Here is a 25,060-nt window from a genome sequence, read left to right on the forward strand (position 1 = left end):
ATAAAGTTATTTTCTATCTGTACTAAACAGATATTCTCTCAAGTGTTCCTCGTAACATTGTATCTTTAATAAAGTAACGTAATATGACATAAATGGGGTTTTATAAAGTAACAAATGTATGCAGTGGATGAAAAGGTTATTTACAGGGGTGCCCTGAGAAATGTTTGAGAACCACTGCCTGATCATCTCCACATACAGTATGATCAAAACAATCAGTGGAAGAGAATGTTCTTGTACTTGGTGTTGGGAATCCTTTCTCTGCTCTTCATTCTCCTCACTGCCTCTCGCATGTGCTTGGGCTGAAGAGGAGGCGTCTCGCCCCACTTCTCACAAACATCCAGCGCTTCCTCCACAATCTCCCCGGCAAAGACTTTGGAAATACCCGACATGGCAATTCCAACGTTCTGGGACACTGGCGATCCCGTTATGGACTGGATCAGCCTCCTGATAGCTGCCTTGGGGAAGGCGGAGCGTCTGTACATTTCATAGCGGTTCAGTTGCTCTTCAGAGAAGGACGACACCAACACCTGCATCTTCTGTATTTCATCCTCGTCCACCTTCTGACTCTGACCTCGCCGTTCCTTCTTCTTTTCCGGCTCGACTTTGGGTCTTTTGGCCGCAGGCAGGCCCGAGGTCCCCTCCTCCTGGTCTTGTGCAGCCACTGAAGCAGTCGTCCTGTCCTGTTTGGACTGAGCCACAGAGGAAGCCTCTTGAGATTCATCACCGACGCTGGCTGCCACGTCGGGCTCGTCTTCAGTGGTCGCTTGTTCAAGCCGCTCCTCGCTGGTTGGAGACGTCATCTCGGGCATGATCCGTGCAGGGTCTGCCAACTCTGTCATAACAGTGCCTTGCTTTGTGAGTCAATGGCAATCATGGTCACTTTCAGTTTACGTGCGGAAAGTGAATTTCCAAGACATCCTTTTGAACTATTGAGCAAGACTGATGTCATTGTCAGCATGATGTCAGAGGTATCAGCCCAAATATGGAGACATTTGTCATAGACGTTTTTTCTCAAATAGTTTTGAGAAATAAGACGAATGAGATGAGTCGATTGCGGAGACAACCATTGTGAATGAGAGGTGTGGCTACTCCCTGTGGGAACCGGTATAAAGATGCCATCACAATGCAACCGCATTAGTCCTATGCAGAAAAGGCTTATTGTAGTAGTTTCAAAATAATGGGCAAGTTAAAAAGTATTCTTAGCGATACTATAACGCATCACATCACATCATGCAATAATCTGTGGTTGTCACACATTTCTATAGCATTATTCATACATTACTAAAGCATTAGTAAACACAGTTCTAAAGGTTGTACTTCCGATAAATAAACTAATCTTTAATGTGCTTAATGATTGTATTGGCACGTTCAATATCACTGCTTCTATCCAATTTCTGAATGCTTTATTATAAGGCATAGATAGTCCTTAGACTACCTCTTCTGTCACACCAGACATCACAGAGGTGTACACCGAGGCTAAAGAGTGACATGGCCCAGCCTCATTACCACGGTCATAATTACACACACAAACTAAAGGACAGTTTTAAGAATTCAATCATTTTTGAGCAGTGCTAACCGCTCCAAGTGGCTTTGTGTGTATGTTTATGCCATATGATCCCCCCCTCCCCCCAATTCCCATTCAAGTCAATGGCAAACTAAATTACTATGATGTAGTTGATAGTGGGTGCAGCAGATCAACTCAAAGGTGCCGCTCACTTCACACAAGTGTGATTTATTTTGTATTAAATTCACAAGATAGAATGAACACAAAGATTTGACAAAAGTGCTGCAGAAAATGCATTAACATATTTTAGAATGTTAATGCTAAAAAACTCACAGTTCACACATGTCCAGAACCTGAGCCCAAATAAATGTTAGTGTGTCTCCATTACAGTACAAAAGTGCATGTTAGCAAACAAATAGCAGATCTACAAGCTTACAACACATCAGACCCAATGCATTGTGAGCTCATAAATCGGCTATGTTCACATAGGGCTTAAGTGGTTTAATTTATACTAAACAAAACACTGTCATATACTAGCTTAAATGAGTAGTTCATCCAAAAAATGAGGCCTTGAATAGTTACATGGAGACCTTTTGTTTTTGTCACATTTCTAAACCTCTAAATAATTTGAGTCTCCATTGACCCACCTGGTCAAAGTATTGGCTCAGGAATGGGACAAAAACAAAAGATATGTACATGAATTCAAGGCTTCATGGGGTGTGTAATTGATATAAAATAAGAATAGTTTTGGATTAACTACTTTAAGACGTTCTTCTAGAAACAGCACATACAATTCCATACAGTAATCTAGTCAGTGTGTGCTTGTCTACGTACTGTATACCACAAACAGTCTCACTCCTGGTTACATCTCTCGCTCCGTCATCTTGAGACAATCCAGAGAACTGCATATCGCAGAAGGTTCAGCCAATGTTTGTAGAGCATATCAGTGGCTGCCATTTTGTGGTTCCAATCATTTTTTTCCATTGTGATTTAAAAAAAAGAAAAAATAAGAATATATAGCCTGGATGGCTTGTCTTAAAATAATTAATGTATGTTTGGAAATCTCTATGGGTAATATGAATGGGCTTTCGTGTGGATTCCAGATGCCTGTGTGAATTATGCTTTATCTGGGTCTAAAGTGAACTGAACCCACTGAGCTGTACATGGCCCGTTCCGAGGTAAACCCGCTTACTTCTGTCATCATAAAGTCCAGTGATTTCTCCTTACAAGGTGTTTTTGGCGATGGCGTTGAGATTGCGGACCTTGCTCACATCTGCCACCTTCAGGCCATACTCGGGTGCTGAGAAAGAGGCTCCCATCGTCACACAGGAGTTCCTGCGTCGCAGAGTGAAGCATCATTACAAAACAGGCTCCATCAGAGAGAAACATATTCAAGGGATAATCACCAAGGGAGTTGATACATTGAGTATGACCTCAATGTATGAGGTCTGCCTGACTGCCTCCTCACCGCTTTTCATTTTGTCTAAAGCAAATTTGGATTTAGTTTGTGTTAGTCATCTGAAATGTTTTAGTTTTAGTCTAGTTTTTGTCGACTAAATACCACAAGATTTTAGTCGGCTAAATCTACAGTTGATTTAGTCGACTAAAATGTATTTTGTTGGCCCTTGGTGTCGTAGTAATGGCTCATTCTACACTTGGTTGCATGCTGAAAATAGCCGATCTACAAGCTCACAACGCATCGAAGCGAAATGCGTTGTGCACCACGCCAAGACCCGAGCGCATCCAAACATAAAATGACTTTTCTTTCAGTTCTGCTGGATCTCTTCTCCACTACCATTTTAGTCTGGTTTTTATTTGTTGACAAAATTGTTGACAAAATTTGTGACTGCTTCTGACCGAGGCTAAGTCATTGATTTCTTTTTCCGTTTGTCCATGTCATAGAGGGAATCATATAGCTTCATATTGACATATTGGTTGTTCAGTTTGACCCACCAGTTTTGGAGAAAACAGCGCATTGAAAGCAGGCTTGAAAGGTTAACTTCTGTGGACTCTAACATTACACCTGCGTGTGCTATTAACCCATTTTGGATTAAAAAAAGAAAAGAAAGAAATCTGTTTTTCTCCTCTCCTGAACAGTTAAGTTTTGCCGCCATGACTGTCTCTATCAAAAAGAGTCACATTTAAGTCTTAGTTTTGGTCATAATAGCTTTTTAGTGTTGGAAGTGTTGAAGTGTTCAGTGAAAAAAGGTAGTTGGCAGACCTTTTTTTGTCGTAGTTTTAGTCAACAAAATTAACACCTGTTTGCAATGGAAACTGACCTGAACTTCATGGAGGAGTCCTTGCTCGAGCGGGCTGAGCAGTGGAACTCCTGTGCCCCTGATCCTTCCAGGATTCTCTGAAGGTTTCTCTCAGTGATGCCTCCTCCTACATTGGAAAAAAATCCAGCATTAATCGCACTATTTTGAAATGTTAGCATGGAGATCAGCAGCTTTTTTTTTTTCAAAAATAATAATTCCCGAATGGTATATTTTTTGGGGAAAGGTTTAAAAATCAAATCAAAGATCAATTATATTATAGGGTTTATAAGTGGTTAATGGCTCACCTGGCATGATGATAATTCTGCCTTTGGCCTGCAAAAAGCATTGAAGAGATTATTAGCAAAGTAACAATTCAGCTACATGGAGTGCTCATTCAAGTCTGAGAGTGTACACCACTGGTTCTCAAACATTTTTGGCTCAAGCCACCCTGTAAATACATTTTCCTCCACGGCACCCATGAATTACATTGTTACTTTACAGCACCTTTTGTCATAACGGTACGCAAATATGAAAATCTTTCCCCTAAAGATACAGAATGTCTTGAGAAAAAAACAACATTTGTTTCCATTATATAACTTTTATACTTGGCATTTAAGCACTTAAACCCAAGCATTCCTATTAATAATAATAATAATAATAATTAATATATTATATATAATTAATAATAATTATTATTATAAGGCACCCACTTTGAGAAGCCCTGGTGTGCAGTACACTCTCAGAGTTTCTGTGCACTGTCCATGCACACAGTAAACAACGAAAACATTGGGACATTGTACATCTACCTGTTCCACAAGCCGTCTAATAGCGGGGAGTCCTTCCAACGCTGAGCTGTCACAGCCACTTGTCAGCAGGCGCTCGAACCCCAGCGATATCAGGGTCTCCAATGCAATGGTGGGGTCGTGAGCCATGTCAAAAGCTGTAGCAGAATACGGTTAAAAATGTATGGAAATGTTTAACATGAAAAGATTTAAGACCGGGAAAGCATCAGTGTCATTTTAGATATGAGCTAAAAAGGCATTATTTTATACTTTGGCTATTAAAACATAGCTTGTAGATCAGATCTTTGCAAATCTTTGAATATATATTCCTTTAAATGGTACATTTTAACTAAAATCTTTGCTTCTGGGGGTCACTGGAACAAAGATATTTTGACCTGCAGACAAATACATATAATTCTGGTGGTCCTTGACATGAAAACGTTTGAGCACCACTGATATAACAACATACGTTTTTCTGAAAACTCTCTGGATTTAGACATTTGTCATTTGAATGGACCAGGTTAAAGTGCTACTCATAGTGCTCAGCCCCAGCACCTAACCAGATGTGCTAACTTCACTTTTGACCAAATTAATAGGGGTATGTAGTTTGTTTTCTGGTTCAGTTTACAAACTACAGCAGGGTGAAAATAAGGCTCCATAAGGCTTGTGATATAAGCGAGCTGCAGCTAATTAAATTAATAATGGGTGTGTTACGTTTAGGTGTGTCACTGTAACCTGACTCCGCCAGATGGAAGACATGCTTGCTTCACAGTGTACTTTGTGAACTTGTGAATCAATACCGCCCCCATCTGGCGGAGTCAGGTTAGTGTCAATGTGCATTGATTGACATTATTGTTTACTACTGTCTATGCTTGCACATCGGCACATCCATGGCTCTGCCTGGGCTCACCGAAATCTATCCATTACATTAGCTGCATTTGTGTTACTTTTACCAGCCTATCATATTTTACCCTTCTTCATTTTTATTTTTATTTCCAACATTGGACAACTGTGTTGTGGTATTTATCAACATCAATCCTTTCAAAATAATTATGAAAGTAAATATGTGAACTTAAATCTGTGCATTTCATCTAAAAACAAAACAAGTTACTGTACCTCTGTGGAAGGTGACAGGCAGTGGGCGAGAAGCAGCTGTTGGAGAGGTTGAAGATTAGAGAGACAATATACAGGATTTTGAATTGAGAGACTTCACTTCAATCATAACGGCCCAGTTTGATACAAAAGGTTTCTCTTGCGGAAAATACTTCAATTTATGTATCATCATAGTATCCCAAACCTATGATGTGATTCTTTTATAATGCTGAGATGCATATAGTAACATGTGTTACAAAATTGCTGTGTGATCCGGTCAGGAGCGGATGATATCGTAACGTCATGTTGTAGTCATTGTTTTGTAGTCATATCAGGCCGGAACCATCAATCTGGAACTTCCTTTCCCTCAAACCGGAAAAATAACAATAAAAGTGTGCCTTGTTCTCTGCAGCTTTTATTGGGAAAAATCGGTTTGAGGGAAAGGAAGTTCCAGATCGATAGTTCCGGCCTGATAACTACAAAACAATGACTACAACGTAATGTAATGATATCATCCGCTCCCGACCGGATCATAAACCCAAATTGAATGGAATGGAATGCTGCCCACTGTGCCCAGGCTAATACTACGTTGAATAATTGTTTGACAATCGTCTAGTTTCCGGGCTATTCCGGACTCCTTTATAGGTTAATATAAAGAACAATACAGGGGACAAAAAAAAACATATACAATCTAAAAAAAATACTCTCTCCAATGTCTCCAGAAACAGGAAGAGTACCTAATGCTGCTCTTCTTAGGCATGGTTGGGCATAAAACTCAGATTTCTGAGAACAGCACAATGTAACACTCGTCACATTGTGAGCTTTAATAGATCAGCTATTTTTTTGAGCGCATCATCAAGGTATGAATTGGGCATCACATTTCACACACGACTCCTACCCAGTAGCTCCATGCAGAGCTCGGCGTCGACGCGCCCGTCCTCCGTCAGGGCTCCGAGCACCAGTCCATCTGCCCCGTGGCTCTTCATCAGCTCCATGTCCTTCCTCATCACCTCCACATCCCGGTCCGAGTACAGGAAGTCCCCGCCGCGAGGACGGATCATCACGTAGACCGGTATCTTCACATACTGCTTCACTACCTCCAGCAGACCTGCAGCAGAGAGAGATAGAGAAAAAAATGAGTCTTGTCTAAGGTTAGGATGCGACATAAGAGTTGTTTCAATGGCAAAACCAGTATCGTAAAAAGCTGCCCATACTGCCTAAAAAGCTGGTGTCAGTATCGGCGAGTATGCCAGTCTATGCCATTCCGATACCACGTCATTTATCACGTGATGATATGCCATGTCTTTTGAATGCTTCAGTTGGTGTTGCACTGCTCTTTTATATTACACTCCTACTGTACTACATTATTATTTTACTAACTTCCTAGAAACTTTAGAATTTTAAGAACAGCCATAACTCTGAGAGTATACAAATGGACCTGTAGCCCCCCCAGGAACCCAGAGGGTAAATTGTACATTTATAGAGGAAAAAGACACCAAGACAGTAGTTAGATACACAAATGTTACTCAATAAAATAAATCTATTACACTAGATTGTATAAACTCCAATATAATTTTGTTGTTGTGACCCATAATTTCTTCAATTCATCAATATTGACTTTTACATTTTGTGTGTGTGACAAAAAAAGTCTATGAATTGAAGTCGTTTAACTGATTAAAAAAAGGCATTTTGGGGGGAAATAATTCCTTTATAAACGATTCCAATTCTAGTGATTCTCAATTCCATCCTCACCTTTCATTCCCGTGAAACAAAGACTATATATGTTATGTTATGTTTAATAAAGGAAATTCATATCAGTCACCAGAAAAAAGGACGGATGTTTTCGATGAACGTATCATGGTTAAAATGGAGTTTGAAGTTACAATGGGTTTGTATAAGGGCAGCTAAATAATATCGAATACTTATATCGAAACCTAAAAACTGTCTGGGGTGTTCACATAAGCCTGAGTAGGCGATAAAACAAATTCCTTTTAAGAGGTTAATTCCTGCAGGACATGAATCCACTCACCAACAGTAGGCGTAAGCCCTCCTTCTAGGAGGCTAGAACACAGCTCCAGCCGTCCAGCACCTGTGTTACAAAATATAACCATACAGTATGTCAACATAACCATAACCATAACCATACAGTATGTCAACAGCACTGACCTTTGAACACTAATGTGTTCTGTTTATTACCATGTTACTACCATTCTAGGCTATGTCTTTATTTAGTGGGTCATTAGTACTGAATTGTTTGTTTGTTCTGTCAGATGCTGGATAATGAGTTGTTGATGTATTAGGTAAAATAAATATGGATTGTGTATGGCTGTCTGTCTGTCTGTCTGTCTTTTACCAACCTCCCCGCTCAGCATTAACTGCAGACTCCACAGAGTCAACGCACACCTCCATCAAGTATCCCTCTGCCATCCTGAGAGAGAGAGAGAGAGAGAGAGAGTTAATATTGAATTGTACATATTTGTTTTGTCTATTCAGCAGCCTATTCTCTTCCACTTTTTCTTTGGCAATGTAAATAAATATTGTTTTCTCGTGCCAATAAAGCTCATTTGAATTGAATAGAGACTAGAGAGAGAGTTTTGACATTAGGCAGGTATACACACTTACACAGTCTTACCTTCCTTGGGTCGGTTCTATTTATGTCTATTCCATTGCATGTTGCTTGCAGTTTGTTTTGGTGACCTGACGTTACTCGTGTCACCAATGTCCAGTCAGTTAGGATAAGGTATAGACCTCCGGTGGCCGAGCTCTTCAGAATAAAAGTACCCGCTAAATGTGCCAAGCAGCCAAGTCAAGTGTCCAATTTAATGGGATACTATATCCATTTTAAATCGGTAAAAAAAACTTTTAGGGCACATATAAGTACTCTAGTATACGCCATTTAAAAATACATTTTTCAAATAAATGTATGTATGACTTTTAAAAGAACACAATAATTCTCAACCTCTTATTCTGAAGGCCTTATCCTAGCTAGCTCCCAACGCGGAAGTAACCCGGAACTCTTATCCTAGCTGACTGGACACTGGTACCATAGAGTATATATATAATAGAGATGAACTGGCGCGAAGCTCCGCCCCCCCAGCTATTCATGTCAGTGGAAGTTGCTCAGTGGCGTTTTGAAGCACCCGGAAGACTGCCGGAAGTACCATCTGAGAACGTCTACTTCCGCATTTGACCACCAAATTTTGGTGGTCAAATGCGGAAGTGCAACCGAGCGCTCAATGTTAAAGCCCAGCTGCACGGGGTTTCCCGGTCATGAATCCACGGGTCCGCCTGTAGTCCCTCCTCCTACCACTAGGGAGGAGAGCTTCAACGTTGGAAAGCCTGCCTGCCCCCTTGACTGGTACTCGTGTCTTGTGTGTGCGCGTGTTTATGTTTTCCTTCCGCAACGCTCGTTTTTTCCACCGCATTTGACGGAGGCGTTTGTAGAGAGCCACGCAAGGCCCGGCGGGCTGCGCTGTGTCATAAAATGTGCACACTTCAATGGAACCCCCGCGTCTTCACCAGTGTTGCCATGTCTGCTTATTATAAGCGAGTTTGGGCTTGTTTTTCTATAAATTGCTAGCCTGGAAACCATCTGCCACAGGGGGGAAAGCCAAGGCCATGCCGCCATGGCTATACAGTTGCAATGTTTATGCTTATTTAGGCTTGCTTCCTAAAGTTGTTTAAACATTTTCAAGGAATCCCAAATGAATATGTACTCTGATGAATTGAAAATGGTGGACCCTGTTGTAAACAAGTGTAATGCTTTATCAGTGTGTCGTCCACAGTAACAGTGTTTTCATGTGAAATGTACCCATTCTGCAAACTGTTAATAAATACTTAAATCTATCAATCAAACCGTATTAGTCCACTGACTGACTCCGATCATATTGTGCCAGCAGGGATAACGATGTGCAGTCTGTAGGCCTATATGTGTATAGGTACTCTGATCATCAAGCGCATTCTCCCCCCCCCACCGCCCCCCCCCCCTTTTTCCCCTCACTGTATATGTTTCTTTTCCCTTTTTACCTGCTTTATGATGAATTCCTGTACTGTTCTTTGTCTATATAGAAGTGTCTATTTGTACGTCTCTAAATGTTTTGATGAATTGAACATGGTGGACCCTGTTGTAAACAAGTGTAATGCTTAATTGGGTCGTCCACTCACAGTTAACAGCCTTTGTATTGAGTTTGTGCTTGAAATGTACTGTAATTCTGCAAACTGTTAATACAATTTTCAATCAATCAATCAGTCCCAACCATATAGGGACTCCGAATCCCTACCTAAACAGCAGATCCAAAACGACAGGTGGTAGCTGGGGTGGAGGAGGGTGAGCAGCAAAAGTTTAGCAGACAGCAAAGAAGCAGAATCAGCTGTGCAGCAGCAAGCGAGCAGGATGAGCAGTGCAAACGTCCAGTTTAAATAGCCGGTATGAAGCTGGAATGAATGTGTGATTGGATGAGTGAATCATGTCATGTGAATGAGAACGTGATGCTGAGGCCGCCGGAAACTGCCCTGAATTTCCTGACTGAACTTGCTTTGCACATGTCTGTGACGAATACCAAACGACTAAATGAGTCGCCCATGTACCAACTCGCCCCGGGCGTACAGCTGGCAGAATTGCTCAGCCTGGTATTCCTAAAGTAACCTACCGGCGGTAAGTAAATTATGCTTAAACAGTTAAACCTTCTAAGTTATTCCTAACCTTAACCTCAGTAAAACTATGCCTAAACCTAACCATGTTCCTAAACTTAACCCCAGTAAAACTATGGCTGCCTAACCCTAAACGTATTTCTAACCTTATTCTCAGCAAAACAAAGAATAAAAGAACCGCCGCATTATGGGCAACGGTACCTGATACCTCTGTGACAGGCGCTTATTTCTTTTTTGCCCATTTGGAGATCTCTGCATATACATCAGGTATCTCCATATATGGGCATAAAAGAGCCAAGGACTGAAACATACGGTAGGCCTACACATACTTAATCTCTAACCGTGTATATGAGGATTTCCTTAAGTTTTTTTGTATTTAAAGTGTAAATCTCAAAATATCTGTAGGCATATGACTGTCTATAAACATACAGATCCCGATGAAAATGAGCAAGTCTTAGTGCATTTTCTGGTTGTATCCTCGTAGCATCTTTTGTATTGACTTGTAGACTACTTTCGTCTTTGAACTATAGTCTAGTCTGTACCCATTCTATAAACTGTTAATAACATTTTCAATCAATCAAATCTGCTCGTAGTTGCTTATTTTTATCACAAAATCTGGCAACACTGCTCCCACAGTCAGCTGTGTCAGTGTGACTGTGAGGAAACACCATAACACGATGGAGGTACCGGTATCCGATTACTCTACTCGTACCTGAAGCCTCTTCTTCTCCTTGGATCACAGATCGGAGCCAGGATGCTGCTGCCCTCGTTACGGTCACTGGTTCTTTGCGGGGGTCGCGGTGCTGCTGCTGGGGGGAAAGCGTTCACACACAGCAGCAGTGTGAGTATATATGGTGTGATGCTAACTATGCTAAGTATGCTTTATAATGCTTTGCTAACGTTAACCTCAGCCGGCATGGGGAAAAAAGGTCAGGTCAGATCAGATGATGGTAGTGCCGGCCGGGTGTCGCTTGCTGATGATGCTGCTAACATCGCGGCATGTTTTGTAGACAAGCGACGCCTTGATCTTGATTCTTACTGGAAGGACGTTAAAAGGTTATCTTCTTATCTTCGGGGTTGTTCGACTCCAGGGAGCGTTCAACCCCTGGCTGGATGGTCACTCAGGGCCGCCGGGGAGGTGGAGGAGTTTAGCGGGGCAGAGGTTCCCAACCACTGGTGGTACCTCAGCCCCCCTCTGGTGGTACACGTAACACATCAGTTATTATGTGCTACTTGGAAAGCCAAATATTTTCTGAGGTGATAGGCTACTAAAGTATTAAAAGGTTGGGAACCAATGCTATAGGGTGCACCCCACTGCACCGTGCACACAAGAGGACCTAGGTAGCCTGGTTCTCGCCCTTGTCCAGTGCGTTAGATTTTTTGAGGGGCACCAGCCCCGCCTATACACAGGTTTAATGTTTGTCTTTAGTTAAATGTTTGTGTTGTAAACGCATTGACAATGAAGGGAAAATGTACGTCATAATGTGTCATTTACGTCATATTGTCCCTTTCTTATGGTGTTTAATGTTTGTGTTTGCACCGTTTGTTTTACATCACTATTACATCACCTAATCAACATGAGATAGACTTTAATATATTAGCGCCCCTCACTTCACACGGGTGTGATTTTTTAATACTAAATTGGCAAAATCTTAGTAAGAAAGAGGCAAACTAAAAAACTGAAAATAGCTGATCAGCCATTTTAATAATAATTTTCACAATATTCATCTGTAGAACGGAGTCAAACTAAATGTTATGCCTTCAATTCCAAGTGCTTGTCAGGGTGGGGGGCTGCCCAAATATTATTTCATAGCTGAGTGAGTCAAAATTTCAGCAGGAATCTGTTTCTGCAATGCCTTCTGCTCAACTTCTGTATGCAACGCTATAACCCCCCCAAAAAACTCTTTGTTTTTTACAGAGGAGTCCACAGCTACGACAGTGGATGGTGAAAAGAACCCAGAGCACCATCACAGCGGAAGCAGGGGCCGGTTCTACTCAGACCGCCGTCACCATACCCAACGCTTCCACGAACCGCATTGTTGGCCGCTGGTTAGTGGGATGCAGCGGACTGGTGGTCGGGGCCATTGTCTTGGGCGGAGTCACCAGGTAAATACATAGTTATGTGTAGGCCTGTCACAATTATTACACTATCGCATAATCGCAATTAGTTTGCATAATCGTCATAAGCATGTTGTTGAGAAATGTTGAAATATTTTAAAAAGTTTTCAAAAATAGTTGGAATAGCTGATCTACAAGCTCACCACGCGTCGCAAATCGGCTATTTCCGCTATTGTTATCTTTTTTTGTTTAAAGTTATTAAATATCCTGCCACCCTAATTAAAACCCACGCACCCCGTTTATCCGGCTGCCTTTCTCCGCCTTCTCCTACCAAACCACACCGTTTGCCCACATCTCACCATGCACAACACCACCGGCATGCCTGTCCAGACATAACGCACTACTTTGCATCCATGCAACAGTCATAATTACTGTACAGTTTGCATTTGCATGAAAAACCATGTTATTGTGCAACATTTCACAGTGATGCAAATTACATCACATCCACTGTGCACACATACACACACACACAGGGCACAGCAGTATAGTATTGTACAGTACAGCACAGTATGGTACAGTACGGTATAGTACAGCACAGTACAGTATGGTACAGTACAGCACGGTAAAGTATTGTACAGTACAGCACAGTATGGTACAGTACTGTCTGCTACAGTACAGCACAGTATGGTACAGTACGGAAAAGTATGGTACATAACAGTATGGTGCAGTGCAGTACAGTACAGCACAGTCTGCGACAGGACATTACGGTACAGTACAGTACAACACATTACGGTGCAGAACAGTACAGTTTGCTACAGTACAGTACAGTCTGCTACAGTACAGTGCAGTACAGTACAGTACAGTGCTACAGTACAGCACAGTACAGTACAGTCTGCTACAGTACATTACGGTACAGTCTGCTACAGTACATTACGGTACAGTCTGCTACAACACAGTACAGTACAGTCTGCAACGGTACAGTACAGCACCGTACAGTACGCTACTGCAGTCTGCGACAGGACATTACGGTACAGCACAGTACGGTACATTACAGTACAGTACATTACGGTACAGTACACTACACTACAGTACGGTACAGTATAGTACAGTACGCTACAGTACAGTCTGCTACGGTACAGTACAGCATGGCACAGTACAGTATGGCACAATACAGTACAGTATGGAACAATACAGCAGAGTACAGTACAGTATGGAACAGTACAGTATGGTACAGAACACTGGCCACCTGGATGGCGAGGCTCGGCGCTAGAGTGAGACCGGCCAAAGGCCGGTCGAATTCTAGTTTATGTAATTCTTTTGTATATTTAGGTTATTTGCCATATCTTCCCTGTGCAACTTCAAAGCTTCAAAGTAAATTTGTATTCATATGTTCCAGTGCTCATTGACAAAAACACAATCAAATCGTTAATCACAATTATCTGTGAGAAAATTAAATAAATCGTCATGTAAAATTACGTAATCGTGACGGCCTTACTTATGTGGTTGTGTCCATAATGACGCAGTCCTACTCCTGTACAAACTGTTGATATACCTTGTCCTTTATGTTATTCATTTGATGTGATCAGGCTGACTGAGTCGGGGCTCTCCATGGTGGATTGGCACCTGGTGAGAGAGATGAAGCCTCCTCAGACCAAAGCAGAGTGGGAGGCTGAATTCTCCAAGTACCAGCAGTTTCCAGAGTTCAAAATGTAAGATCTGAAACCAGTGGTTCTCAACCTTTTCTTAATCATTCAGGGGCCAGGGGCCCACTTGAAATGTATTGTTATGTATTGTTATGATCACTATGAGATTACATTATGTTTTGAATATTAATGTCATATCATTTAAATCGTAGTATTTTGCCTTTATTTGGGGGTTCTTGCAGCTCACCTTCTCAACCTCTAAACCTACTGTTTAAAGCATGGTTAGACATATTCGTTATGCTCTGAACTGTACTCTTGGTTGTGTCGTCATGTGTGTGCATAACAGAATGAACCACGACATGACTCTGCCGGAGTTCAAGTTCATCTTCTACATGGAGTGGGGCCACCGTATGTGGGGCAGGCTGGTGGGCCTGGCGTACATCTTGCCCACCGTGTACTTCTGGAAGAAGGGCTACTTCAACCGCTCCATGAAGTGGAGAGCAGTGGGGCTGTGTGGATTCGTCTTCTTTCAGGTGAGCCACAACAGATCGAGTCGTGAGAGATGAACGACAGACAACAGCAGTGATTCATCTCAACGTTGATGCTTGATGTTGCTTCTTACATAGTCTCGCGTTACCAGACTGTTGCCTCTCGCAATTCCCAAATGCTTCCATCATACAGTCTGGAGCAACGGAAGAGCTGTCATGAGTAAACTATAAAGAGGAAGTGGAGCTCGCCACTTCCGTTTCATATTTACAGTTGCGCATAAGTATATAAATAAATAGAAATCATCTAAGCATATATATAGCTTGTTGCTTAACAGAAAAGGAAATAAAAAATAAGCTCTAAAAACATTTTAAAATATATTTGTGTGAATGGAAATGGCAGCTTCCTTACTCGGATTTCGAGAGCTGTAGTTCCAGACTAGAGATTGTGGAATAGTTGTCTGGCTACACGAGACTACTTCTTACAAGGAAGTACAGTAGGCTATATCACCTGAAGTTAGGGCTGTCAAGATTACAGTCCTTTAATAGAAAGTCTTGATCCAAGAAATCCAATACTCCACATTATAAAAGTTCACTTCAGCCAGTGGTATGATACTATGATCCATTAAGGTCAAATAGAAACTAATTTAGCAAGACTTGGGCAATAATCCTCCTGCTCCTCCAGTTGTCTCTCTGCTCACATTCACCCTGGACTGACAGAGCCACACTCTCCAGGTGCCACAAACGTGTCAATCACTCAATCAGTCTAGCCTGATAGGTGAGTCTGGGGCAGGGTTTCTCAATCACTGCCAGACTCACAGCAATAATATTCACCACAGCTGTATAATGAGCATGAAATAATAACTCAATGGCTTCTTATAAAGCATAGATCAGAAGATTAATAGCAAATGAGAAAGCACATCATAATTGCTACTTTTGATGCTATGATCAAGTAGGGCAGGGGTGCTCAAAGGGGCTTTGGAATAGCGGTGCTGGCGATACAGATACACTTGAAATGGGAACTAGAGGGGGAAATGTTTTTTTTATTATACATTTTTTTATTATTATCATTTTGAATGTAACTTTGTTATGCTACTGACGTTTGCACCTAACACTTTTTAAAACAAGGTATTTACATTGTGGGTTCGCCTACTAGTACTATAGAAGCAGTGAAGTCAGCTGATGGGCCCTTTTTGATTTTAAATATTTGATTCATGTGGTCTACTTAGTAGGGCGTTAATTTACGGAAAAAAACAAAAAGGTAGAATATGGAGTCAAAGGGGAATACCACTGATTTTCAACATTGAACTATGTCATTAATATACCTTAGAGTTAGAAGGTGGAAATAATAAAAAGTCCCCCCTTCTCTTTAGTCTAGAACTGGAGGTCTAGAACTTGGGCTCATGTGTTCAGTGACTTCACAAAGATGTACTCTTTGTGATGTCAATACACATTTGTGATGTCACTGATCACATGACAACCGTGTTGTCTCAGGTCCTGCTGGGCTGGTACATGGTGAAGAGTTAACAACGATATGTGGTATGTATGTTGTGTTGTCTCATTCAGGGCCTGCTGGGCTGGTACATGGTGAAGAGTGGTCTGGAGGAGAAGCCAGAGTCGCATGACGTCCCACGGGTCAGTCAGTACCGTCTGTCTGCCCACCTGGGCTCTGCCCTGCTGCTCTACTGCGCCTCCCTGTGGACAGGCCTTACCATGCTGCTGCCGCCCCACAAGGTAAGGTGCCACTTGATTTTGTGGCAGAAATATAATGGTAGCCATCTGGAGAGTGAGACAATGTATAATAGGGAGTGTATATTTTACATGAATCTATTTAGGTCAGTGATAACCATAGTTGAGGGGTATATACTAGGCTACACCTATATGCAGAGTTGGTGATACTATAGTATTTATGAATGTCCTGTCTATCTCTTCCCTCAGCTGGCTGATACCAAGAGGCTGGCACAACTCAGAAGGTTTGCCAAAGGCACTGGAGGACTGGTTTTCCTCACTGCTCTATCAGGTATGAACCTTAGGCTCAGTATCTATCGCTCAGTACCCATTGTTATTGCATAATGGAATGTTAACATCTGTAAGCTGTGTGATATAGAGGTAAACTGTATTGATCAAAGTTGTTACATGAGGCTCTTTGGAATGCTGTGCATTTGTTGCGCCTGGGCGTGGATGCTGGGCTGATGTACAGGGTTTTAGGACCCTCTCAAAAACGAGATGCTGTATCTCAAGAGATTATTCATAATAAAATAATCTCAACACATGTACACGTAACTCCATACTGTGTTGCAGGTGCATTTGTTGCTGGGTTGGATGCCGGGTTGGTGTACAACTCCTTCCCAAAGATGGGAGAGCGATGGGTGCCTGATGACCTGCTGGCCTTCTCCCCTACCCTCAAGAACTTCTTCGAGAACCCTACCACTGTGCAGTTTGACCACAGGATCTTGGTATGTCAAACATTACTCTATTTATCAGTTGGTCAATCTATGCAGTACAGTGTTACAAAAATAGCTGATCTACAAACTTGTAGATGTGTCACTTGTGCCGCAGTGTAAGCTTGTACATCAGCTATTTCTGCTATTTTTGGAAAATATATGAACCTTTTTCAACGTGGAAACAACGTGTGACGGTTATGCAAAATAATTGCGATTATCTCAAATAATTGCGATTAGGCAATTATGTAATAATTGTGACACAGAGTCATGACTTTGTGTCAAACGTGTATGGTTGTTGTCTAAAGCCCTAACCACACCAAAGGGTCAAGACGGTTTTAGCCTTGTCCCTGCGTTGTGATATGTCTTGTTGCACGTTGACCCTAGTGTCAACGCATGGAATTCAATGGCCCAAACCACACCAAAGGGTCAAGACGGTTTTAGCGTTAACTCCTTGCAACCGTTTGGACCCAAGGAGTTGCATGGTGACCCTTTGGTGTGGTTAGGGCTTAAGGGCTATAAACACAGACAGACATATCTGTCAAATAATGCATAAAATGTATCTCCATCTCTTCAAGGTTTTAGCCTTTTCTTCTTCTGCTCTCCAGGCGATGTCGTCGTTGACGGCCATCACAGGCCTCTATCTGTTCTCCAGGAGGATGATGCTGCCCAGGAGGGCAAAGATCGCCATCGGCCTCCTCGCCACGATGGCTTATGGACAGGTAGGATCTCAGTCCTGGGAGTGGTACTTGAAGTTTGACTTCTCAGGAGAAAACCAATGACTTGTTACGACTAAGACTAAACGACAAAAAAATGGGAAATCTACAACGCATGTAGATCGGCTAAGATATGCGGGAACGCCTATTGAGTTGCAAAAAATACTACCTTCTGGCCTTGACAGCCCATGCATCCAAACAGAAAAGTCTTATCTGAGTGTATAAAATGATGTTATACTCACCAACATTGCAGCTGTATGGAAAGCTTGAATTATCCTCTTATCTGCAACGTTCTTCATACAAATCCATCATAGAGTAGACATGTTATGAGCTACTTTCTGTCAAGAAATTTCGTGCAGGTGATTATTTTCAGAGTTTGGAAGCGCTTGGAACCGTTGAGTGATTTCCAACAAACAAACTCCAATGCTCCATGTTTTGCCACTCAGTTACATACTAGATTTGGGGATACGCTCCCCACATCTTATTTAACACATTTAGACCTGATGTCGAAATAAATAAAAAGTCTTCTGAAAGAATATATATTCAAAGATTTGTGCCACATTTTCACGATTTTTCAAAAATAGCAGACCTACAAGGCAAGCTCATAGCGCGCCACCGAGTTGTGCGCTACGACCTTGTAGATCTGCTATTTTTCAATAGCTAAAGTATAACATAATGCTTAGTTAAATGTGGGAAATGTGGAAAAGTGATGCATGTGCATACTCTATTTTTGCTGATGTTATTCAGTATATATGACATAAGTGGTTAACATTATTTGGCTATATGTTTGTGTTCATTCAGGTGGTCCTTGGCATCAGCACCTTGCTGCTGTATGTACCCACTCCACTGGCAGCAACCCACCAGTCTGGCTCTGTGGTCCTTCTGTCGCTGGCCATCTGGGTCCTGGCAGAGCTCCGCAAGGTGGCCAAGTAAATGCCTGCTGCAGGTCTGTGGATTAAATCCCCTCACACAGTCTGCTCCATCAGAGTGAACCTTTGCACGCACACTCCCAGTGCGCAAGGACGAGCCTCCAACCATTCAAATGGCATGAAATGTTTTTTTTGTTTTTGGCCCTTGTGTTCTGAATCCTGTACCCCATGACTGGCACAGCCCTGGGTAGGCAACGCTGCCTTGTGTAGATATGCGCTCCGACTCCGAGAAGCGCACTTTTCTAGTTCGACCATGCCTTTTGTTGAAAGAGATATGTTGTTTTATTTTTGGAGGGGGTGTGGGGGAGTTGACCATCTGTTAACTTCTCTGTTACACTAGACGTTATGCAAAGACAAGCAGATTGAAATTGACTTTTTTTGAAGTCCACCCTGTATCAGGACTCTTTGTAGAGTGAAGGACACATATTTGGCTTGAAGCCAGAATACTACTCTAACTGTAATTAGTTACCCTTTGTGTACATAGTTGAAATAAGAAGCGTGTGATTTCTTTTTTTATTATTTGTTTTGTGCTGGTCCTATTGCCTTATGTCTATCATGTATATCTCCTGACAGAGAGGTTATTGTAATGATCTGAACTGCAGTAAAGATGTCATACATCTAGTGTTCAAACCTTCTGCTTCAAACCTTATTGAAGGTGTCAACCAGCAGCTGTAGAGTTCTCAACGGGCCTGAAAATCCGGCCTGGCTAATTAGCATAATGTTAAGCTAAAAAAATGATAAACTAACCCGAGGTTCGGCATAGATCACTATGCAGGTGTAGTCCTACCAGGTACTAAATGTCTCCATGGAACTGCAGGGGACCTCCAACCACTGCAGACGTACATAGGTACGTATATTGTATTCACCCATTAAGAACAAAAAAAAGTTTTCTGAAAAACAAAATTGCCATTTATCAGTGGTGCTCAAATATCAGTGGTGATTTTTCACGTCAAGGACCCCCTATTCCAGGGACCCCCAGAAGCAAAGATTTGAGTTAAAATGTTTGCCTTGAAATATATATATATATTCAAAGATTTGCACAAATGTTCACGATTAAAGAAATAAATAGCAGATCTACGAGCTCATGCTTGTATATCTGCTATTTTTGATTAGCGAATCAATGTGCTATATATGAAATCTAAAATGACACAGCTTTCCCAGTTTTAATGGGTTAACATACTGAATATTGTATTAATTAAGATAAGCTCAGGATTTGCAGAGTAACTTGATTTAAAACTGGGGACAACTTGGCAGCATTTGACTGAAGTGAACGCTGTATTATGTGTACAGGTAAATTATTTCTTAAATATTTTTGTTTTGACCTCGTGCTGATAATTTATAAGGTATGAAGGTTTTTGTAACGTATGTATGGTTGGAAATGCAAATGTAACGGAATAAAAGCGCTTATGAAGACTTTGCAATTAGTTCTCCAGTCAGTTTTTTGCATAGCAACTGTGATTTCCTTTATTGTCTGTACAAAATATACACATCTTGAATAATGCAATGCAACCAGTTGAGGCTAGCTCACTAGACACTGTCAGTACAACGGGTTAGTAGGTAGCTTCTCATTGCTCTAGACACAGTACATGCGGGTATAGACAGCTTTTTACTCCTGGTCAGGACTAGTGGAAGTCAACATCTGCACTGGCAAGGAGAACCAACGAAGACAGACCCACTATTCCCCCCCAAAGTAAAATAAAGGGGGGGGAAAACAAAAAAAAAACATAACCAGTTAAACCCTATTATATAGTTTGCAGAAACCTCTTATCTCCATATTCTAACTTTATGTTTTTTCTCAAATTAACGCCTCACATTCTCACACTACTAGTACAGCGTCTCACAAAAGCGTCAAGTAGCAGATCCACAAGCTTGAAATGTGGCGCAAAGCGATGTGCTTTGAGCTTTTTGATCTGCTACTTTTGCAAAAACATTTTTTTTAAAGTGACAGTTTTGGACATATGAGGTTTCCACCCGACCGAGACGATATAGTTAGTTGACTGGAGTACCCCAGGGCTCTACTCTAGATCTGCGTGTATTTACCTCTATACCAAATCTCTTCGCCGAAAATAGCTGATCTACAAGCTCTCAACACGTCCCAGTGCACGGTGAGCTTGTACTGTAAGATCTGATATTTTTAAACCGAATGTTCAAAATGGAAACGCAAGGGTTCAAGTGGTTATAAGTGAAAAGAGCAACACAGGGAAATAAGAAATGACAAAGGTTGGAAGTGCAGTGCATACTGTTCAAGAACCACAACAGGATAAGAAGGTATTTGTGTGACACCATTCATGCGTATTATTCAATAGAATCTTGGCCATGAATGAGAAGGTGATTAATGTGTTCTACACATTATTGCTTATATTCCTCTTCATTCGCTCTGTAATATAAAGACCTTTCTGTATATCTGTGATGATGAACATAAGAAGCCTTGAATTCATGGAGATTTATTTGTGTGTCGCATTCCTAAGCCAATCATTTGATGACCGGCGGAAAGATGCTAGTAATGTCTCCGCAAGTCAACGACCCCACCAGAACTATAATGACAACATCAGTGTGGAACCTCAGTCACCCTATTAGCTCCGAGACAAGGGTCCACATGGGGTCCCACTTTAACCCTGGCCTATATATTTTGTTGACTCCCTGACACGACCCCCAATTTCTGCCCCGGTGTGGGAGGGGGTAGAAGGAGCTGTGTTCATTGTAGGGGCGACGAGGATTTACTATTCTGTGCCTATCGTGTCGCAACTCAGACAGGGGTTGAGTCGGCTCAAGCAAACTTCGCAACATTCGACTCGGAAACTGACTCGCTTTAGCTCGTTCGTTGGTGTATCTCGTGGCGCAAGTTCACTTGAGACAGCGCCCCTCCGTCGCGTTCTAAAACTAGGGCAAAAGTCCCTCTCACCTTGGGACATAAAACTAGTTTGCGTCCCTCACTGCTTGGTTTGCTCCTTTATTCCCACCAAATCTCTTCGGCAAGAATAGCTGACCTACAAGCTCACAGCACATCGCGCTGCGACTTGTTGCGAGCTTATTAGATCGGCTATTTACAATGAATGCTTACCCCCAGAATAGGGATGCTCAGGTTTAAAGGAGTAGTTCAGCGGTCACCGTAGCTCCACCCATCGTCAACCTGACAAGAAGTGTTATCAGCGAGACTAACTATCATGCCATGTTAGACGGTCAATGTCCCCACATCAATTTCCCTAAAGCAGGGGTCGTCAATGTTTTTCAGGCCAAGGACCCCCTTAGCAGATAGAGATGAAGCAGGGACCCCCACATTGTACAATGGCGTTGCAGATTAAACCTTTTCATTGATTTCATAGATAGCTCTGTTGACTATCATCAGCATTGTATAAATTAATGTTTTGTTTATTATTTCAGACATTTAACCACTAAGTAAACTTGACCTTTAGGCTCTGTACTTGGTCTGCTCCTTTTACCTTCTACAACAAACCTCTTTGCTGAAGTAGCCGATGCAAGCTCACAAGGTGTTGTGAGCTTGATATTTTTTCAGCAATAGGGTTGAAGTGGTTAATGTATCACACAAAGATTTGGTGCCCCCCTTTAGTAACTCTGAGAGGACACCCTATGAAGTTCCGGACCCCCTGTTGAAGACCCCTGCCCTAAACCATATCTCCCTCTCTCTCTTCTATGCTGGGGACCCATTTCTCACAGCACACTTACAATGATTGTGACTGAAAATGATTCCTGTGTCTTGACTCTTTGGTGTGAGGGGGGGGGGGGGGGGGGGGGGTGGATATGGGTGAGAACAGCATGTCATTAAAAGCTCTCACAAACACATGCACACTTCTTTGAATTAGTGAAATGAAATAAAAATAAATGTTTTTTTTTGGTAGAACCTGCTGCAACCACATATACAGTACAAATACACCGTTGGTAAACTAATAATTCCCACTGAATGTATGTTATTGATAAGACTAGTACAATTGTGGCATGCCGGTCCCCATGTCTAGAGCAAGGGTTCCCAAATAGTTCAGGCCTTGACCCTGGAAAAAGAGATGTATGGCCAAAGCATTTCCGGGGGCCCCCAGCCCAAAACGTTGAGAACCCCTGGTCTATAGGAGCCTAGAGGGTTAACCACATGGACACTGGTGTCTCTATTCTGAGCTATTTTTCATTGTAGCTATTTTTGCACGACATCGTCATATGACGAAATATAAAATAGGGAACACGTCACAGCCATTTTCAAACTAACCTTCACATAATTGGTCCTCACTAATGCTCATTATCAAATGGCACCGTGTCCATCTACACACACTATGGCCCCTTTTCCACCAAAAGAATGTTGGTTCTAGAACTGCTTTCACGGAACTGGTCGCGATCCGGCGTGCGTTTCCACCAGCTGTGAGTGGCATAGCTGAATGGCAGTGGTGCAAAGTAACTAAGTACATGTAGCCTACTTATGTACAATTTTGAGATATGTGTACGTTACTTGAGTATTTCCAAGTTCCAATACTTTTACTTTTACTGCTCCACTACATCTCAGATCCAAATATTGTACTTTTACTCTACTGCAATTATTTGAAAACATTACAAACCATACATTAAGGACTTATACCCTATACTGTATTCAGCCATTTGAAAATAGACTATGCATTTGAAAACTTGAAATGGAACTTTCTGCACAATAGTACTTTTACTTTTGGTTCTTAAAGTACATTTTGATGCTTGTACATTTTGATTACAGGACTTTTCTGGTACTTTTACTTAACTAAAAAATGTGAGTACTTTTTCCACCACTGCTGAATGGTTAGACTCAAGGTTTCCGTTTGATTATGTTATGGTTCCATTTCCAAAACAACTTATAGGTTTTCTGAACTAATTCATTTTCAGTGGAAACACTCGGAACTGGTTCAATTTAAAAAAATTATGCAGTGAAAAAAAAGAAAGAAAGAAAGAAAAAAGAATGGAACCAGTTCAACCCTGGTGTAAAAGGTGCCATTGTGACGCAGGTGGACTGTGGACGGTTCACAAACCTGCCTACCAACAACACCATGGCTGAGTGTTCCGTATATCCAATAGAAACTGCAGCCTCTTTATTCCCTCCCTGGAAAATGTGCACGTTTAATTAGAAGCCATTGTGCTTCTTTCATCAATAAAAACAAATAAAGAAACAGTTTATAATGTCATCACACGTTAGAACCATCCACATGGTCGCGTAGGCAGAAAATGGCACCGTCCGTCTCATAGTGAGCATAAATGAGGACACATACACAGTATGGCAGTGGTGGAAAGTAACATGTATAGTACATGTATTCAAGTACTGTACTTAAGTATTTCAATTCCCAATACTTTTACTTCTACTCCACTACATCTCAGAGGCAAATATTGTACTTTTACTCCACTACAAGTATTTTAAACTTTAGTTACTAGTTACTTTGTAGATCATGATTATTATTATAAAACATTCTTCAGCCCTATTTACATTTCTACTACATCTACAAGCTCAAAATGTGTCGCAATGCAACGCATTGTATTTTGTTTTATACATTTGAAAACTTGAAATGTGACCTTCTGTATAGTACTACAGTACTTTTACTTTTGGTACATTAAGTACATTTTGATGCCAATACTTTTGAATTATGTACTTTTACTTGTAGAGTATTCAAATATTGCAGTATTGATACTTTACTACTTAAGTAATGCATTTGAGTACTTTTTCCACCAAGACAAAGCTGCTTGTGCAAGTCAACTTAGTACTGCCTATACCCACTGTTGGAATACTGGAAGAGGAACAACAGTCAACGCACACGCGCACGCACACGCACACACACACACACACACACACACACACACACACACACACACACACACACACACACACACACACACACACACACACCTAGGATTGTAATTGGAAGGCGCAGGGACACATTCAGAGAATGAAGTTGGGTGTTTTACTCCACAAGTCTTATATGGGTTAGATTAAATACTGTAGATTATGTCTCTGTCTTTCTCTAACACACACACACATTCACACAACACACACGCTCTCACACACATACACGCGCACACACACACAGACACAAAAACACACACACACACACACACACACACATTGTTGATTTTGTTGACTAAATGACGAAAAAAAATACCTTTTTTTCACTGACGAAAACAAATAAAAACTAGACTAGTGGAGGAGAGATCCAGTACAACTAAAAAATACAAGTCATTTGAAATTGTATTCAAAAGACTGACTAAAACTACATAACATTTTGCTGTCAAAATCAACATTGACACACACACGCACGCTCATGCACGCACACAAAAGGTGAGGCACATGTGGATGACTAGGAACAGCAGACAGACAGGCAGACTTTGGAGTATCTCTGTAAATACATAATTGAATATTAGTGACATCATCATGCGATATTAAAATCAGTTCCTTATTGAAATCAACACTGCTGCGTCTCCATCTGTGACGTCTAGCGCCACTCGGTTCAACCCAGTCGTTGTTGTTTCTTTCCTTTGGGTCCCTAGT

General features: G+C 41.5%; 3 protein-coding genes across 12 annotated transcripts; 1 reads left to right on the plus strand and 2 right to left on the minus strand.

Annotated features, from left to right (window-relative positions):
* Positions 1-212: 212 nt before the first annotated feature.
* Positions 213-839, minus strand: LOC306930734 (transcription initiation factor TFIID subunit 11-like; the record flags this gene model as incomplete). The annotated part of the gene is made up of 1 exon (XM_079511829.1): positions 213-839. One exon carries the CDS (start codon positions 837-839, stop codon positions 213-215), a length of 627 nt encoding a protein of 208 aa, XP_079367955.1.
* An 869-nt stretch (positions 840-1,708) lies between these two features.
* cutc (cutC copper transporter homolog (E. coli)) lies at positions 1,709-15,272 on the minus strand. 10 transcript variants are annotated; one of them, XM_079512590.1, is made up of 11 exons: positions 14,984-15,272; positions 10,999-11,092; positions 9,917-10,070; positions 7,994-8,064; positions 7,666-7,725; positions 6,535-6,744; positions 5,661-5,696; positions 4,569-4,702; positions 4,068-4,095; positions 3,784-3,889; positions 1,709-2,839 (listed from the first exon to the last, which is right to left on the minus strand). In XM_079512590.1, the coding sequence occupies exons 4-11, from the start codon at positions 8,061-8,063 to the stop codon at positions 2,728-2,730; spliced, it is 756 nt and encodes a 251-aa protein (XP_079368716.1). In that variant the 5' UTR covers position 8,064; positions 9,917-10,070; positions 10,999-11,092; positions 14,984-15,272; the 3' UTR covers positions 1,709-2,727. The 10 variants fall into 10 exon arrangements, with proteins under 10 accessions (XP_079368716.1, XP_079368723.1, XP_079368721.1 ...); XM_079512597.1 differs by lacking the exon at positions 14,984-15,272 and adding an exon at positions 11,193-11,465; XM_079512595.1 differs by lacking the exon at positions 9,917-10,070 and having other exon boundaries at positions 10,999-11,095.
* cox15 (cytochrome c oxidase assembly homolog 15 (yeast)) lies at positions 10,935-19,971 on the plus strand. The gene is made up of 9 exons (XM_079512587.1): positions 10,935-11,127; positions 12,205-12,392; positions 13,931-14,053; positions 14,334-14,520; positions 16,039-16,206; positions 16,411-16,492; positions 16,774-16,928; positions 17,522-17,635; positions 18,431-19,971. Exons 1-9 carry the CDS (start codon positions 11,041-11,043, stop codon positions 18,560-18,562), a joined length of 1,236 nt encoding a protein of 411 aa, XP_079368713.1. The 5' UTR covers positions 10,935-11,040; the 3' UTR covers positions 18,563-19,971.
* The last annotated feature ends 5,089 nt before the right edge of the window (positions 19,972-25,060 follow it).

This window comes from Electrona antarctica, assembly GCF_951216825.1.
Source record: "Electrona antarctica genome assembly, chromosome: 10".
Lineage (NCBI taxonomy): Eukaryota > Metazoa > Chordata > Actinopteri > Myctophiformes > Myctophidae > Electrona > Electrona antarctica.